General features: G+C 33.3%; 1 protein-coding gene across 7 annotated transcripts; it reads right to left on the bottom strand.

The window, feature by feature from the left end:
• Positions 1-202: 202 nt before the first annotated feature.
• LOC145640925 (lariat debranching enzyme-like) lies at positions 203-16,354 on the bottom strand. 7 transcript variants are annotated; one of them, XR_014115008.1, is made up of 11 exons: positions 16,075-16,354; positions 15,095-15,252; positions 13,537-13,658; positions 13,143-13,336; positions 12,475-12,657; positions 12,277-12,395; positions 12,042-12,181; positions 11,416-11,532; positions 1,532-1,668; positions 649-783; positions 203-565 (listed from the first exon to the last, which is right to left on the bottom strand). XR_014115008.1 is itself a non-coding variant. In XM_081692159.1 (9 exons), the coding sequence occupies exons 1-9, from the start codon at positions 16,195-16,197 to the stop codon at positions 1,583-1,585; spliced, it is 1,242 nt and encodes a 413-aa protein (XP_081548285.1). In that variant the 5' UTR covers positions 16,198-16,353; the 3' UTR covers positions 828-1,582. The 7 variants fall into 7 exon arrangements, 1 of the variants encoding a protein (XP_081548285.1); XR_014115010.1 differs by having other exon boundaries at positions 203-559; XR_014115009.1 differs by having other exon boundaries at positions 649-737.
• Between the last annotated feature and the right edge of the window lie 1,150 nt (positions 16,355-17,504).

Below are 17,504 nucleotides of genomic sequence, written 5' to 3'. Positions count from 1 at the left end.
AGTTTAATTACTACCTCCACTTTTTATTATTTGCAATTTTAAAGGGATATTCCAAAATTTTGTTTGTAAAAGTTAAATGCAAACAGAAAAACAAAGATGCATGTTATAAGGAGAGAAATAGAGAAAAATGACACTTTATAAAGAAAACATTTGTGGTAAATGATACGAAACATTCTTTTTTTGACAAATGATGCAAATAATATGAAACAAAGGTAGTAGTAGTAGTTGAATTGACAAATGTTAAACAAAGTTCAAAACCTCAAACGTAACGTCTGTCTACATTAGTATACTTTTGAGGTCACTAATTCAAGACCTACACTACTGACACCTTACCAATTGCCAATATGAAATAGTCTAAGAAACTGCCTACGTAATTTGGCAATTGCACTTAGCCTAATGCTTCTTCTGTACATTTTTCTCAACAGTGATTAGAATCACAAGAAATTACTTATTGTTACATGCAATTATGCAAACTCAAGTCACAAGGCTTCCTGTTCGTTCCCAGAGTCTCAACAAATCCTTTCGATGATGAAAGCTACCCAAGCTCACAAGTATATACCTGCGTCTACAACAAAGTGTAATTAAGAGAAATTAAGAGAGCGATCATTAAGTTAAGATTTACTTCCAGTAAAGAAATGGTAAAATTACCATATTATAGTTTCGCAAAGGCCTCTTCAGAAAGTCTACGGGCTGATAATGTTGACAACTCAACAATTGTGTTGCATCATCATGATTTACTATAGGTAACAATATTCGTAAATGTTAAAACAGCAGATGCAATTTCTGCATGGAAAATGGAAGGTGAAGCAAAGGAATAACAGAAAAAAAAAAAAAAAAGAGGACTAAATTAGAATAACAGAACAAATAAATGAGAATTAACATCATAGTAACTCCTGACTTCCTGAGTTTCCACTTTCCACCATCTATACCAAAAAAGTTACAGAATGGGGCAGCTAGATGAGTTGCTATTAGATATATAGCATGTTAAACAATAAAAAAAGGGATTAACTACGAGCTTAATCTTTATTCTTCAAGTACTTGTATGTCAAAATAGCATTGATTAAAGCTTGGACTTTCAAAGATATCACAAATTAATTTATCAGAACAGCCATATAATCATACACGATTAACACAAAGCAGGATAAGAAAATATTTAGGTTGGCCAAGATGTATATTAAAAGTCGTAAGCATGATGACAAAATCAATTTCTCAGTGAGCACCACTATAAACATTTTTTTGACTAAATTAACTTCACCACTATAAATTAATATAGGACAAGTGTCTTCGGTAATCGTTAGGTTACATAGTTGAGTGACGGAGAAAGCAAAATAAACAAGATGAAATCAAGATTAGCCAACTTGTTACTAAGATATAATCACCTAGACTTCTAATGCTAATGTATTGCAGGCAATTACTTGATGATCCACATGTGAGTCAGAAACATGTTTCTCCAAGAGAGAAAATCTCACTTCCATTTGACATGCTCAAATCATTGCTTGAAAATAAAGAGCTAAGTTGAGTTCATAAGCACCTAATTACAAGCATATTGGATTCTTACTCGCCTTCATGTCTTTTGAAACACTTATTCTTCATCAGCAGCACCAGCCAACTCCTCTAATTCATCCACATCATCAATAGGAATATCTTCATCATCAATAGAATAAGCGCCTATATAAAAACAACAAAACTGCAATTAGAAGGGGGAAAAAAAATCTGCAAATAACTGCAATAGGAAGCACAAAACTACCCGTCAAAAAAAAAAAAAAAGCACAAAACTAATTGTCCTCCAGCAAAAACCAACTATAAAAGAGGTGTGCCAAACTGACAATCACATTGGAATTAAAAAAAACCTGTAAAATCAGGTGACCTAAGGGCTAAGAATCACAATTCCGTCCCAAAGGACCAAAGGTATAGGCCCAAAAAAAAAAAAAAAAAAAAAAAAAAAGGTGATATAACCCATTCACCTTCGATCACAAGACCGACGACCATACAAGCCAAGCGTCCCATATGGAAGCTAATATTTCAAAACTACATCATAGAAAGGTAATATCCACAATGCAAACTAATAAAGTACTAATGATTACCAAATCTCCACAATATCAAGACAAAAAATGAAAAAAGACATCAAGTATAATTATGTATTTTCTCCAAAAATGCAAATTATCAATGCAAATTAGCAAGAAGGATGTGCCTTCTTTAGATAATTGATCTCCAAATGAGATTTGCAGGAGTGATTAAAGCTTATGGCTGCAAATCTCATAAGGATTAATCCCATGCATAAGTTGGAGGGAGTTAAATAATTAATTGCTTTAGTTCATGTAGCCGACCACACTTATGGGATTAAGGCTTTGATTGATTGATTGAAATGGACATTAAATACTTTATAGATTTAAGTGATGTGAAAAAATCAAGCAACCATACAAGAAAGGATTGAATAACCATCTGTGAAAGGGAACTTCCAAAGTCCAAATCCAACCCTTAAATGATTTAGAGTTAAAGCTTAAGGCATTCATAGGTCTGAGGACTAGATTCGAACTCACATCCTTGTTACTCCACAACCATTACCTTAAACAAAAGTCTCTCAGGTCTCAGCTTCTATGATGCCAAGGAGTCATGGTACATCGTAAAAGAAACTAAATCTCAAATTCACAGAGACACGGAATTTTTTTTTTATGATTATTCACTTTCTACAATTACTGTTTAATTTTGTTCAGTAGAGTTGAACAGAAGAATAAGGAAACAGAAGAAAAATCTACATGGATTGAGTTCATTTTGGACTTGCCACCAGCTGCCGTGTTGATTTCCATATTGCCAGGTATGGTTGTATTATGTGTCTGCACCCCAGACAGGAAATGTTGAGGCAAAATGATCAGTCGGAGCATCACTGCTCAAATTTATTAGACATTTGAAATTGAAAACAATCCTTTGTTTTATTTAAATTTTTTAGTTGCACCCATTTGACTTTTACAATATTCACACATTCTACTTACAGACACTATTGTTGTTGATTTATACATAAGAAAAAAAAAAGTCATATGGGAGCTTGTTAGATGCAGCTCTCCACATACTTTCAAGATATTGTGATTTTTTATGTTTTCAATTGTTGATATTAAAATATATTAATGATTGAAAACTATGCATTGATAAGAGTTAAAATAAAAGGAGCACAACTAATAAAACTAGATAAATGACATAGCCTTCCAAAGTAGATGCCATTTTCCACCCACAACTTTCTATAGTTCAAACTATCTCAGGGAGTAGGGAACCTCAAAATTCAAAATCATCAATATTGCAAGGGAGTTTTCTAAGCCATTCTTTTTAAGAAATGTGTTGCCTTTGCTAGTTTTAATGATAACAAACAATCTTCCCTTGCTAGTTAATACGGAGTAAACATTTGTTAAGTATGCAAGTTTTTAGGAACAAGTTCAGAGTAGAGAAGGTCCTATTGGCTAAAAACACTTTGCAGAGTACTAAGTGCAGCAAATATTGAAGTTCTAATGTGATATTCCTATAGAAGCCTATATACAAGTTCCTATAAGATAGGGCATAAAGTTCCAGATTTGGAATGGATATTAAAGCTACAGAGTTGAAGCTTCTTGAAAGTATTCATGGAGACTAAAGAGAATGAATTTACTTTTAGGCTTTATGCAAGTGTTTTAGGGGTTTATAAGTTTATTGGAACAAAAGGAACGTAATAAGTGCTATATTTGGAACAAGTTGTTTTATCTCATTCATGACTGCACGCAATGAGAAAATAAGGCAAAAGTAAGGATTAACCAAAAGAAAGATACAAGCCTAATATGGCCAAATTTGATTATCATAAGGCAATGATAGAAGTTATGGGTGATTGATGATGAGGGGAACATAATGAGGAAGTTACAAACATGGGTCTCATGGCAAATATTGATAGATCTTAGCAACTTCATCAAATGAGGTAAGTCACAAAACTCTTCGTGCCTTGTCTATAAATAAATTAATTGCATTGTTATTAGAAAAATTGGATGATATAGAAATCTTATGGGCATTTGGTTTGCATAGGGTAAGGGGAATGACATTAAGAAAGAGAAATAGGGAAAAGGAATGAATATCACCCTAGTTTCATATGTTGTTCGTTTGTACATAAGAGTAAAAACAAAAATAAAAAATAAAAAATAGATAAATAAAAAAAAAAAAATGTCGTTGTATTGCCTCCATGGCTCCACCCCATCTTTGCCTCCATTCCACCAACACCTCCAAAAATTCAAAAAAGGGTAACAAGAAAATAGAGTGAGAGGGAGATATCGGGGATGATGTTGATGAAAATTAGAGGACAATGACATGTATTGGAGGTCAACGGGTGGGTGCCGGTTGTTGATTATAATTGGTAACTGCTGTAGTGGGAGAGATAGTTTGATAGTGGTTGTGGGGAAAGGTAGTAAAAAAAACCTAGGGGATTGTGGGAATTAACTTAGAGAACTTAGGGCCAAAGTGGAAAAGAATATAGGGTAAAGGGAATGGCAATTTAAACCTAACAAACAACATCAAAGGGAATTAATCCTACCCTTTGATGAACACCCTGTAGCAAACGCCCCCTTAGGAACAAAGTGACAAAGCTTTTGAGCTTAACAAAGACCAAGTTACTAATTAGAACAATACACGTGTTTTGAGATTTTAGAAATGACTAGATATGCTCAAAGATTCTTTAAAACATGTTAAAAATGAAAATGTCACGCTTAATTGAGACTAATATGAGAAATTTTCAATTATGTAGAAATTGAATAATGATATTATTATTGTAAGGAACAAAAGAAAAAGTTAGAAATGGAACTCGTTTTAGCCAATACAAGCAAACAAGTGATACAAGCAAACAATGCACAAAAGCTAAAAGACCAAGGTTTAGTTTCTTTCCATTAATAAAAAGTAGTCCCAAAAAGATCAAATATGTGGATTTACCTAGTAGCAAGGTTTATTCTTTTTATGGTAATATTGAATGAAGCTAGCTCCAAAAAGAACAAGCAAATACAACAAACGAAAATACAATTAAATAAATGTACGTTAGAAAAGCTAGTGAAGATAAAAAAAAATAATAAAAAAAAAAAAAACCTAAAAGAAACACAAATTTCTTACAGGTTGTTACAAGAGGGAAGTCAAGGAACAACACTTGGTACTCTATAGTGGTTGTTCCAAATCTAGATTGTTTCCACTAAACATTGACTTTTGGAGATAAAAAGAAAGGCGAGATCATCGCAATTACGTAAATATAAACCAGGAAGGAAGAGCAAAGGTAGGTAGTTTTTGCCAATAAGGGAATCGTAAAGGCTGGCAATCAAAAGTACCAATTTGGAGATGTGGCATCAAGATGTAATTAATATATCCTCCCCAAACACATCTAACTCTATGAATGTAATGTAAATGAATTTTATTAACAATCATTAAACATTTTCAATCTAAATTCTCTGGAGTTTTCTCGGTGTCATTATTTGTCAAGTTAATAAGCATCGTACAAGAAACCAGGTTAAGCTCACTCCTAAAAACCCTTCCACAAGACCACAACAATAAAATGCAATTCTTGATAAAATTTAAGTTCAATGTTCAATCATACAATCTTGCAACTCACAAAAATGTTCACAATTTCACATATAACCAAATCACAATTAAACATTTAAACATACTTTCAATAATTCACTTCATCAAAACTAATCACTTCAACACCACCAAAATATCATGCACATAGGAGAAATATATTTTAACTTATATGTCCTTTTCTTTCCTTTCTTATGACATCCTAATAAAAGCAATAAAACATAGAGCACTTACCTAAATATACCAAACAATTATTTGTTATTCACTTAATAATTCAAAATTAATTACTACTTCCTCTGTTCTTTTTTACTTGACTGTTTCTTTTATCACGCTTGCCAATGCAAAACTTCAACGATCAATAACTTAAGTTCTACATCAGTAAAAATTATAAAAGTTATATATTATGATACTACTTATTGAGACGAATCCAAAAAGATCATACATGAATATATTTTTCCTTACATATTATTCACAAAAGACGATCAATGAAAGGGTGGTGAATAGTGTAAAAGTCAAAACAGGTCAAGTAATAAAGAATGGAGGAAGTATAATTTAACATTTAACCACAAATATATACTTCCTCCGTTTCTATTTAGTTGACGTGTTTGATTTAGGCACATATATTAAGGAGAGGAGAGAGAATGAAAAAGCAAGTGGGGTAGCTTGTAAATGCAAGGTAAAAAATTTACCCTAAAAGGAAACGTGTCAACTAAAAAAAAACCCCCTAAAAAGAAATACGTGTCAACTAAAAAGCAACGGAGGTAGTATTTAAAATCACCAAAAACCAAATGCAAATAAAAAAGGAAAATTTGATTTAAATAATCCAACCTTTAACGTATTTATTTTTAATAATCCAAACTTTTGATTATTCCACAATAATCCAAGCTTTGAGGGGTATCTTATATTATTAGGCCAAGGTGACCTACAACCTGTTTCTCAGGTAATATTTTTTTTTTTTTCATTTTAAATTTTTTTGGCAAAAAAAAAAAAAAAAAAAAAAAAGGTAAAACCAGCAGCACCAGCACCCACCTCTCTGCCGCCCTTCCCACTCTCTTTTCCAGTTTCCGACCACCGCCACCTCTACCCCCCTGCCGACCCTCCCCTCACCCCAGCGCAGCTGCTGCCCCTCGAAATCCACCCCAATACCCACTCCCTTGGCCAGTTACCGACTTCCCTCAAAACCACCCCAATTCCCTAAAACCCAAAACCTAAAACACCGAAAATCTAGAAATCGAAAAAGGGTTATGTTATTCTAGGAGGCGAGCTGAGAAATCGGTGTCGATTGGGGGTAGGCGGTGGCCGGAAATTGAGAACGAAGAGAGAAATTGAGGATGATAAAGGGAGGTTGGCGATGCGTGGACAATAGTGGGTGGAGGGGATCGAAATTAATAGAGAGTGAAGGGAAAGATAGATGAAGGAGGGAGGAAGGAAAGAGAAAGGAAGGAAAGAGGAAGGAATGAGCTGCCAGGAATTATGGAGAAGGAAGGAGGTGGGGTATTCGGCAATTGGAGGGACCGACTGTGGGTGGTCGGATTTTGAAGGGGAGGGATGGTGTCGTGCGTGGTGGTGGTCGGATTTTGGAGGGAAAGGAGAGGTGGTGAATGGTGATCGGATTTTGGAGGGGAGGGAGTGGTGGTGGTCGATTTTTGGAGGGGTTGCAGTGGTGGTGGTGCTGTCATGGAGGTTTGAAGGGAAGAAGGAGGAAAAAAAAGGGATTTTTTTTTTTTAATTTAATTTTTTTAAAAAAAATAAATAAAAATATTTATTGGACAAATGACAATCCGACACGTGGAAGACGACTTGCAATATTATGTTAAGTGACCTGCTAGGCCTGATAATCTAAGACAAGCTTGGATTATTATAGAATAATTAAAAGGTTGGATTATTAAAAATAAATACGTCAAAAGTTGGATTATTTAAATCAAATTTTCCAATAAAAAAATAGTCCAAACAAAGGAAATCAACATAAATAACTTGGAAAAAGATACATAAATCAAATAAACCTCATCACTCTTCCTTAACTTGATGCAAAACATGTAAAGAATCTCCACATAACGTTAATCATGAGGATGCTTGGAGATGAGTGATGAGAACTATTTAAATTAAAATATTATTTATGTTGATTTTGTGTTTAGGTTACGGTTTTAATGCATGTTTGGTTTTAAGAAATTTAGAATGTTGGTTTGGTTTGATTAGGGCCATGGGCTCCAACTTGTAATATAATTATTTAAATTAGTTTTGGATTTTAATTTGGTTTTTGAAAGTTAGTTTAAACTGCGTTAACTTTTGTAAAATCTTTAACGTTATCATGGGGGAAGTAAAATTCTAGTAACTCTCCAAAATATTTTTTAAGGAAATTGTTTATAAAGTACTCCCTCCATTTCATACTAAATGACACACTTAGGGGGTGTTTGGTTCATCAAATTGGAATGGTTTGGTAAGGAATCTTACATTAAAGAGGTATGAATTCTAAAACTCATACTTGTCCAAAGCTGTTTAGTTTTATTGAAGGAATGCATTCTATACTTCATTAAAAGAATGGATTGTGAATCTTAGGGAAGATGTGAGTATGAGATTTCAAGATATGAGAGAGAGTTAGAACCCCTTGGATATGAGATTCCATCATTAAAAAACTCAACCAAACAAAAAACTACATAGAATGGATTCTAACTCCATTCTAGCTCATTCTAAATGATCCAACCAAACAACCCCTTAAATTTTTTCACTATTCATACGTATATTCCTTTTTGGAAAGTTTCTTTTTAGTTGACACATTTCTACTTTAAGAAATTTTTATACATTATATTAACCCATACTAATTTCTCTAAACTCATCTCTAGCTCCTCCCTTCACTCTTCTCTCCCTTATCTTTACCATAAGAGACCCAGTAAATACTCACTCCTCCATTATCATCTTCCCCACTCCACCTCCACCATCACAAAAACCACCATCACTTCATTTCTCTCCTCTCTTCCTATAAGACACCCAATTTCAAAACACAAACCCAACTACCAAGCTCTCAAAGTCTCACCTTTGGTTGTTAAATCCGTCGACACCAAAGAGCTTCTCCATTGTTGCGGTACACAAATCTGAGAACGGGGGAAAATTGGAAGGAAATGAGGTGTTTAACCCGAGATTTTAAGTTAACTCTCCTTTCTCTTCATTGAGCGAAATAGGCCACGGATTCCACCAGATTCGAACCCGGGGAAATTAAGACTACTAAAATCCAAAATATTTGAAGCCAGGTGGTTTTAGGTAGATCCATTGGTGTCCACTTAGATGGTAGGTGTCTAAGAAGTTAACGGAGGTGGAGGAGGTTGCGGTGTAGCAGTGGGCTCAACTCGTCGAGCAACATGTAGGTGGGTTGGGTAAAGGGTAGGGATAGGTAAGGGGATTTTTGTCATTTGCTTTCCTTTCTTACTTTTCCTTACTTTTTGTGCAAAAATGAAACATGTCAATTAATTTGGAATAGTAGAAATATCAACTTTGACCACAGATTTTTTACGAATTATAATAAAAAAAAAATGATACCATTTAAATGTTGTTAAATAGATACTTTCCTTGTTTCTAATAGTTGACGTGTTTAATTTAGGCACACATATTTAGGAGAGGAGAGAGAATAATAAAGCAAGTGGGATACACTAGTAAATGTAAGGTATAAAACTTACCCAAAAAGAAAATGTGTCAACTAAAAATAAGCTTCCTAAAAAGAAATACGTATCAAGTATGATTTATTTAGGATAAAACAATCTCATTTATGATCAAACAGGGGTAGTAAGGGAATTATCACTGTTACGACCATGACTTGGCTCGCTCGCTACGCGATCATATTTCTTTATATACAAGGAGGCATTACTTAGATAACTTTTATTTAGTAGTAAGCTTGAGAGACACATCTATGATTTATCCAAAATAAAAGAAATCAGATTAAACGAATCAAGAGAGAAAACATGCCACTTTCAATAATTTTCTTTACTCTCTCTTTAATTCTTCTTAATTAAGTTTAATTCACAAAATATCATGCTTAAACTTCAATTCAATTTCAAATTTTGATCTTCCCAATTCCATTCCATGCTTTTTACAACGCATATGGAGTAGATTCTACCGTTACTTGAAATTGCTTGTGATGTTAAGCTTTGAATTTGGAATTAAATTGATTAATGTCGGATTATATGTGATATTCAATAGAGTAGCTAGCCAATATTGCATTATTTGTGAAGTGTTTTAAGCTTTGTAAGGCATGGACATGTGTGAGCAGAGTGAAATTATTTGCATACTAATTAGGATTATGTAGCACTCCATCTTTCCCTAAAGATTGTAATCTATATACAATATTTACAAGTAAAGAGAATCTTTTAATTTCTTTGCAATATATAAGAAAAAAAAAAAATCAAGTGGGATAGGGTCTTATTTGATTCTTCTCAATAGACATTTTTAAAATATCAAACTTTTAGGGATATTAATAATTAATAATGTGCATTGGCAAACATGTCGAAATGGAATAGGAAAAGGGGAAGGATAGAGTAGAGATTAAGCTTTAGTTGATAGTATTAACTATTAGACTTGTTTTGCAATTGGTTATTGGTTGTTAGCTCACTGGCTATTAGCATGGGCTGTTTGACTATTGGTTGTAACAATGCATAATGATCTTGAAAGACAATATTATGTGTATTTATTCATCTATTACGAATATTTTTAATTCATCTATTACGAGTATTTTTAATTCATTTATTACGAGTATTTTTAACTAAATATAAAATACTAATCAGCAACGCATACTTATTTATTAATTATTTATCAATCAAGTAATATAAATTAAAATTATTAATGATTACTTATAAAACAATTATTGCTGTAAATTTATTATTTTATAATGATCAATAGGGAGTATTAAACATAAACAATTATTATATAATTATTAATAAATAATTAAAATTTAGTAATGAAATATTAATTATTCAATTAATTAGTTTATTTCTTATATTTTTATTAATCCGTACTAATTAATAATTATTAGTTATTAATAACTAATTGTTCACTAATTAACTAATTATTAATTGTTAATTACTAATTGTTAATCGCTAATTCTTAAGTGTTAACTATTAATTGTTAATTGTTAGTGAACAGTAAGGACATAAAAGTAATTTTAAAGATGAAAAGCCCAAAAGCCAACTCGAAAAACTTTTGCCTTTTGGCAGAAAAGCTGGCTTTTAAAAAGCCAATTACCTTTTTTTTTTTTTTTTTTTTTTGTTTCACCAAACATATAAGCCAAAAGCCATGTAAAAAAGTCAAGTCTCTACTACGTTTAGTCTTTGCACGATCATGTATTCATCTACATGAGACTAATCTATATAAATCTGATCCTAATCCCTCAATCACTAAGTTGTCGTAATACTAAGGTATTTAGTGATTAGGAGTATAAATTTGATTTGATTGAGATTTTGTTTGTTTCCAACAATGACCTTGCAAAACCTTGTAAGATAGATAGAAGATTACAAAAAAAGATGTTCGATTATGAAATTTAAAAGCCTGGGTTATATTTATTTTGATGAACTTATAGTGTAAGATTAGTCCTTGCATCCAAAAAATTCAGCCACGATGAATCATATACATAGAGTCATAAACCATAATCGTACAACCTTACCCAAGAAGACAACATAGTTTATCAGAAGAACCTTGTGACTTTTAGATTTTGTCATTCTTTTCTTTCATTCTTATATCTCATATATTAAAGTTTACATGTAAAATGTCAAATGATATTGTAGAAAAATCTGAATTTAAATAATATCAAACCAAGAACTCAAATATAATAGGAATTATGTGCTGTGGTATGTATAGTCACATGAGAGTCACCTTTGGATATTGAAGGAGAGTAACTACTCATCTCACGGGAAGCAATAGAGTTGTCAAGAAGATATGGTAGCTCAAGTAACTTCAAGAGTGCCTCTGTCTGAGGATTTCGATAATGTTCTGTAATCAAAATTTCAATGACCATCAAAGACCAACTTACAGCATTTAACCCCCGTCTTGAGTAATAAAGCATAAAAGAACGAGTAGCTATTGTTCAAGTATGGGGAGAAAAAGGGCACAAACATTTCATATGAACAAAAGAGCACTGAAATAGTCAGAAGAACAATATAGAATATGATCCCTTAACCATCATGATACACATAAAATAAGAGTTAAAAAAGAAATAAGATTTGCAGAGCTTCTAACAAACACCAATTATTGCCATATTCATGGATTTACCACAAAAGCCCACAATGAGGAGCTATTTGATTATTTGAGCATCTAGAATATTCATACAAAAAACATTAACATCATGTGTATGATGCAACTAATGACAGAATCAACTTTCAACAAAAGAAGCAGGATGTATTTCTAGCATATGAAAATTGCTTGTTGTAGACTCTTTAAATTGGAAAATATCCTGAAAACCAAAATTGCTAAGCTCTATACACAATAAATTATATGTTTACCTGCTAAGGAACCTTTAAATACAGATTGAGAGGGATCATGGCATGGAGCTGTTCGTGTAAACTCAAAGGGTTTAACCCCTCTTGTGTTTAGCTTACTCCTGACCCACTGACGTGAACCTTCTGTGTCAACTTGCACACTCCTTTTTCAGGAAAAAACAAAAAACAAAAAATATACGTTTGTCAAGGCTTAATCAAAGAGAAACAAGAACATCAACAAATAGAATAAGTAACACACTGGAAATCAGCAGGCCTTGCTGTGATGGGGAAGGCTTCATTGAATGTCCTGGTAATTGCAAGCCACTCTTCATCATAACATATTTCGAGCGGTCCAGGGTCTGATTCAATTTCAATAATCTGATGCAAAACTTAAATTAGCATCAGCAATTCCAGGCAGTTGATAAATTGGACGACAAGTGGGATGACATTTTCATACCTGTAAAAATTTGCGATTAGGCAAGCACTTGTCAAGTGCAAGAAATTTTGTCATAGAACCCCCTTCACCATGCTGGACAAGGGCAGAAAATTTGCAGTGCAGGTGAGCCGAAAACCAATAAGAAGGTTTTAACTTCTCCAGCAGCTTAGCTGCAGGCTTACTACCAAGAGTTCGCTCCTGAATCTGACATGTTGATTGCTTACAAAGCTAAGTCACAGTGAATATATTGCCATTAACAATGGCCCAATTACTTGCAAGCATTGCTGATAGAAACATATAACATCAAAGATTTCAGCCATCATGCAACTAAATTTAAGGATCAAACTTCTAATTTGTATTATTGTACTCATAATGCAATGAGATTTCAACTTAATCAGATATTTAATTCAATAGGTTGTTATAACAGTGAGTTTCATAACCTTGCAGGGGAAAATTTTCAGCTTAAAGTTGTATTAAAATTGAATTTAAATTCTGACAAGCATATAAGCTAGACTCCTACAATGCACTAATTCAAAAGTAAAAGACGTTGGTGGACAGGTGTTCAACTCCTATGAGTCATGAGAGAGATAAACCCCTATATGTTCTTTAGGAGTTTAGGCACTAAATAAAAGCAGAATACAATGTTCCATTCTCGAACAAAATATTTTCAGTAACATAGTCAAGATTACCTCTTTTTCAAAAAAAGGCTTCTTCCGGACAAGTTCCCTCCAATTTCCACAATCAGTAATACCAACTGGCCAATCATGTGAAAGAAATATATCAATTGGCTCCTGAACTTGCATAAGCTTGTGAACATCATATTCACGAACATGGTAGATAGATCGGATATCACTCTCATTGTATGGAGGTCTTTCAAAATGCCCTGGTCATAAATAATGCGTACATATGATTTTTAAAAAATAATAAATAAAAACCCCAGGTATGACTGTTATAAAATGCAGAGAGGTTTAGATAGTGAATTTGTCATACCAATATTTAACTATGAACGTGTTTGTAATAAGAAGAATTAGAAAGTCATATTATATAAATACCACTCAAACTAATGCATGCCAATGGACCAACCTAATTTATAATGGCGGAAATTATATATTCCTGACAATCCACCAATTCGAATGTTGCCAAACTTGATAACTCCAGCAAAACCCAAGAAGAATATGTTAGGTGCAGCCCATCCACCGTAGTACCTAAAACACAATACACATCACTCTTCTAAATTGCAGAGTATATATAGCAGGATAGCATATGAAATCTTATATTAAACTGACTACCCATGTTGGTTGGTAATACAACTAACATATTTTCCCCTATTCAGTAAATTTCACTAACTATATCAGCAATATGATACTTAAAGACCTAACATGTGACTAGACATTAGAAATAGCTCTAGCAAGAGGTGCACGATTATGTATAAAAAATATCCTATATATAAAGTACCTTAGACAAGTTTAATATTTGACTACACATCGGAAATTATGATCATCATAGATTAGATTGACCATCCCAAGAATGTGCTCAAATTAGCTGAGCTCAAAGAAGATATGGAATCCGCGAGAAAAGAGGACTCCAACCTAGAAGACATTCTAAAGGAGGCTAAATGACAACATACAACAGGGGAAAAAAAATCAGGTAGAAACATTGCCAAACAAAGTAATAACACAGAAATCCCTTACAAAAAATACCATTCATACAAACTATCCAACTTAGAAGAGAACTGCTACTGTTTATCTCCTTTATCTCATGTTATCCTCAATCAAACACAAAGGTAAGAACCAAGTTAAGCGAAGAATAAGGCATAACCCTTCTTTCCAGACACTGATGATCCCACACCCCCACCTCAACTAAGAAATAGAATAATTCATTTTGTAGAAAAAGATAACATTACAATTCACCATCGATTAATCATTAGAAAACTAAAAAGACTATACAAGATCAAAATCAAGGGCACCAAACCCACACTAATGTTTCCTCCATTGCATAAATTAATGCACCACTTTGACTAGCATGCTTCCCAACACAACTTTTACCATAGATGCCTTTAGTTATCTACAAGTAAAATATACTCCTTCCATTACCAAAAGCTCAACTCACTTTCCAATTTAGGGTGTTTCAAAAAGTTTACTCACTTATACTTTAATCCAATTTTGGCAAACCATTATCAATATTTTAGCCCTCATACCCCACACTATCTACACAATTCCACTCACACTCTCTTACTCATCTTATTGTTCTTAAATCCACCCATCTTTTGCTTAATCTCTTCAACTTTGTCCACCTCACTTTTTCCAAACTTTCCAAGATTCACAAACCTACAAAAAGTTAGTCGAACTTTAGGGAATGGATGCGGTATAAAAGGTTGATATCATGAATTTGTACAATGGAACTAATTCAACAACATTCTAATCAATACCATTTGTTTTTAATAAATTAGTAATAACATGTGATCAATATTAGTGTATGAAATTATGTGCAAAACTAAAAGTGTAGCAACTATTTTGAAACAGAAGATATAAAAAAAAAATGCAAGTAAATACATGCATATTCCACAATCCACACTGTAAAAACATGCACAATCCACATCCAAGCTTGTTGGGGATAAGTGCTGGATCATGAAATTACTTACAGTTCCCAGAGGTAATTGGAAGCTTCATGATTTCCACCAATAAAAATAGTAGGCACAGGAGCTACTTCTTCTCCAGAGTAGTATTTCCAGAAAGTGTTCATTTGCCTATATTTAGGTTTAACATTTAAACTTTCAAGATCCTTTTTGTTTCTAACAGCCTGTCATAGAGATAAGATCAAGCCAATTATCAGTCTAACATGAATTTTAAAGATTTTCACACAAACAGGCAGCACTATACATATTCTACAGTTTATTTACAACGAGAACACATTCGTCACAAAACTACAATGACTTGAAACTGCCAAATTTACTAGACACTTATAGCAAATGCTTCTAATGCAAATAAAATGTAATCTAATGTAAAACAGGTCTGCACAAACCTTAACATATTAAATACATTTTTTACGACATCCAAATTGCCACCAAATGTAGCCACAAAAGGTTTCAATATTCGTGATATTTGTGTGTGCAAGAGCTGAATAAGTGATCCTCCAATGTGAGAAAAAAATCTGCATCTTACAAGATAATCCCTAAGGCACTTTCAAAAATCGATTTAACCAGCTCACAGTCACCACTTTACCATTACAAAATTTATTACTTATCATATATCAACATTTTGTGTCCCTAATTGCTCGAAACATATATCGACAGCAATTTCATAATTGAAATAGCACGGGCATTAAATAGAAATTTGATGTAATGATCCAACATCATTCACTCATAAATTCTATACATCAGAAATCAACACTTAATCCCACAATAATATCAGTCATTCTACCAATGTACTTCTTTATAGAATCAAATATCATATTCAAGTAAATTCAGCAACTATGAACACAAAATGATATTAACAACAACTACTACTGAATCAACATAACCCTAAAAGTTCACAAATCACGAAATTAATCAGAAACAATACTAAAATTAAACTGATGATGAGGAAAAATTGTAGAAATTATTATAGAGAGAAAAAAGAAAACCTGAAAGTCGCCGCAGCAAATGAGAAGGTCAATTTTGGTGTTTTCTTCTCTCTGTAAATCGGCAATGGTTTTGTAGACGTTGTCGAGGTCACCATGCATGCATCCTTCCACTGCTATCTTCATCCTTCTTAGTCTGTCTAAAGAAGCTTAGGGTTTCTTTCTGAACTCAACAATTGCGTCTGTCAATTTGTATATTTTGGTGTTTTTGACGTATCACGTAAAATTAAACAAAATGCGACAAGCGATTTGACTGTATTAGCTTAATCAGAGTTTTTTTGAAATAAATTAGCTTAATCAGAGTATTAGTTTACAACCTTGATTTTTTATAAACAAAAAATCGGCCTTCAGTATCCATTAACTTTGAATGGGCTTTTTGACTGGTAACTTGCTACTAAAAGAGTTATCAGGTTGCAGCCAAACAAACCACTGAACGAACCACCGGTAGGCCACCAAACCCTGTTGTCTATCCCTACCACTATTTTAAGTGTCACTATCACCAAAATGAAACCACTACTCTCTCTGTGATTTTTAAATGTTACACTTACTAAATCCGGCTGTGTTTAAATAAGTGTTGCTTTTTTTTTGGCAAAAAGCTACATTAAAATATTATCTCTCTTCTCATGCTCCCCACCCAAACCCACTACTACTACTTCTTATTATTATTATTATTATTATTATTATTATTATTATTATTATTATTATTATCTTCTCTCACATTCATTACATTTCAAGTACCTCAATTATGAATCCTACCCGATCATCATTGGGGAAATTGATTAACCGGGTCACAAAAATGACAACGAAATCGGACAAATCAAACACTTTGAGGCCTGAACAAGATCAATTTCCCAAAAGTAATACTTCGATCCTATTATACACACCGGGTATCACGAAATTAATAGCAAATATAGCGAAGACAATTACAACAGTGTGTAGTATATTTGTGAACTAATGTAACCAAACTTTGATAATTTATGATGAAGATGGTTGGTTTGCAAAAAAATGGTTTCAAGAAAATGAATAAACTGACTTTTTCTAGAATCATCCATCTATTTGTCATATGTGTAGTAACATATATATATATATATATATATATAAGCAAACAAAACAAGTCAACCATCACGATGAAAATTGCGCCCAGCCGGGTTGCAGACTGCCCGACCAGGCGGATCTAGGTGATGAACCTGGACATTCTCGCGCCCGATCGGGCGGTGGTGGCCTTACTGGGCGGCGGAAACCAACTCCAGAACACAAGGCTTGCGCTCGACAGGGAAACGAAACCCCGTAATCGGGCAGCAACACCTCGTCAATCTTCTTCGTTCTCATGCCTTTCAAGGCAGCGGCAGACCAGCGGTAGAAGACAAAGTAGCTTTGCTTCCCCTGCTTCTCCTTGCTTATCCCTCTAAACCGAGGTTCTTCACTCTAAACCG

The sequence above is a fragment of the Chenopodium album genome, chromosome 7 (genome assembly GCF_948465745.1).
Source record: "Chenopodium album chromosome 7, dcCheAlbu1.1, whole genome shotgun sequence".
Lineage (NCBI taxonomy): Eukaryota > Viridiplantae > Streptophyta > Magnoliopsida > Caryophyllales > Amaranthaceae > Chenopodium > Chenopodium album.
This window is presented reverse-complemented; position numbering and strand designations above follow the sequence as displayed.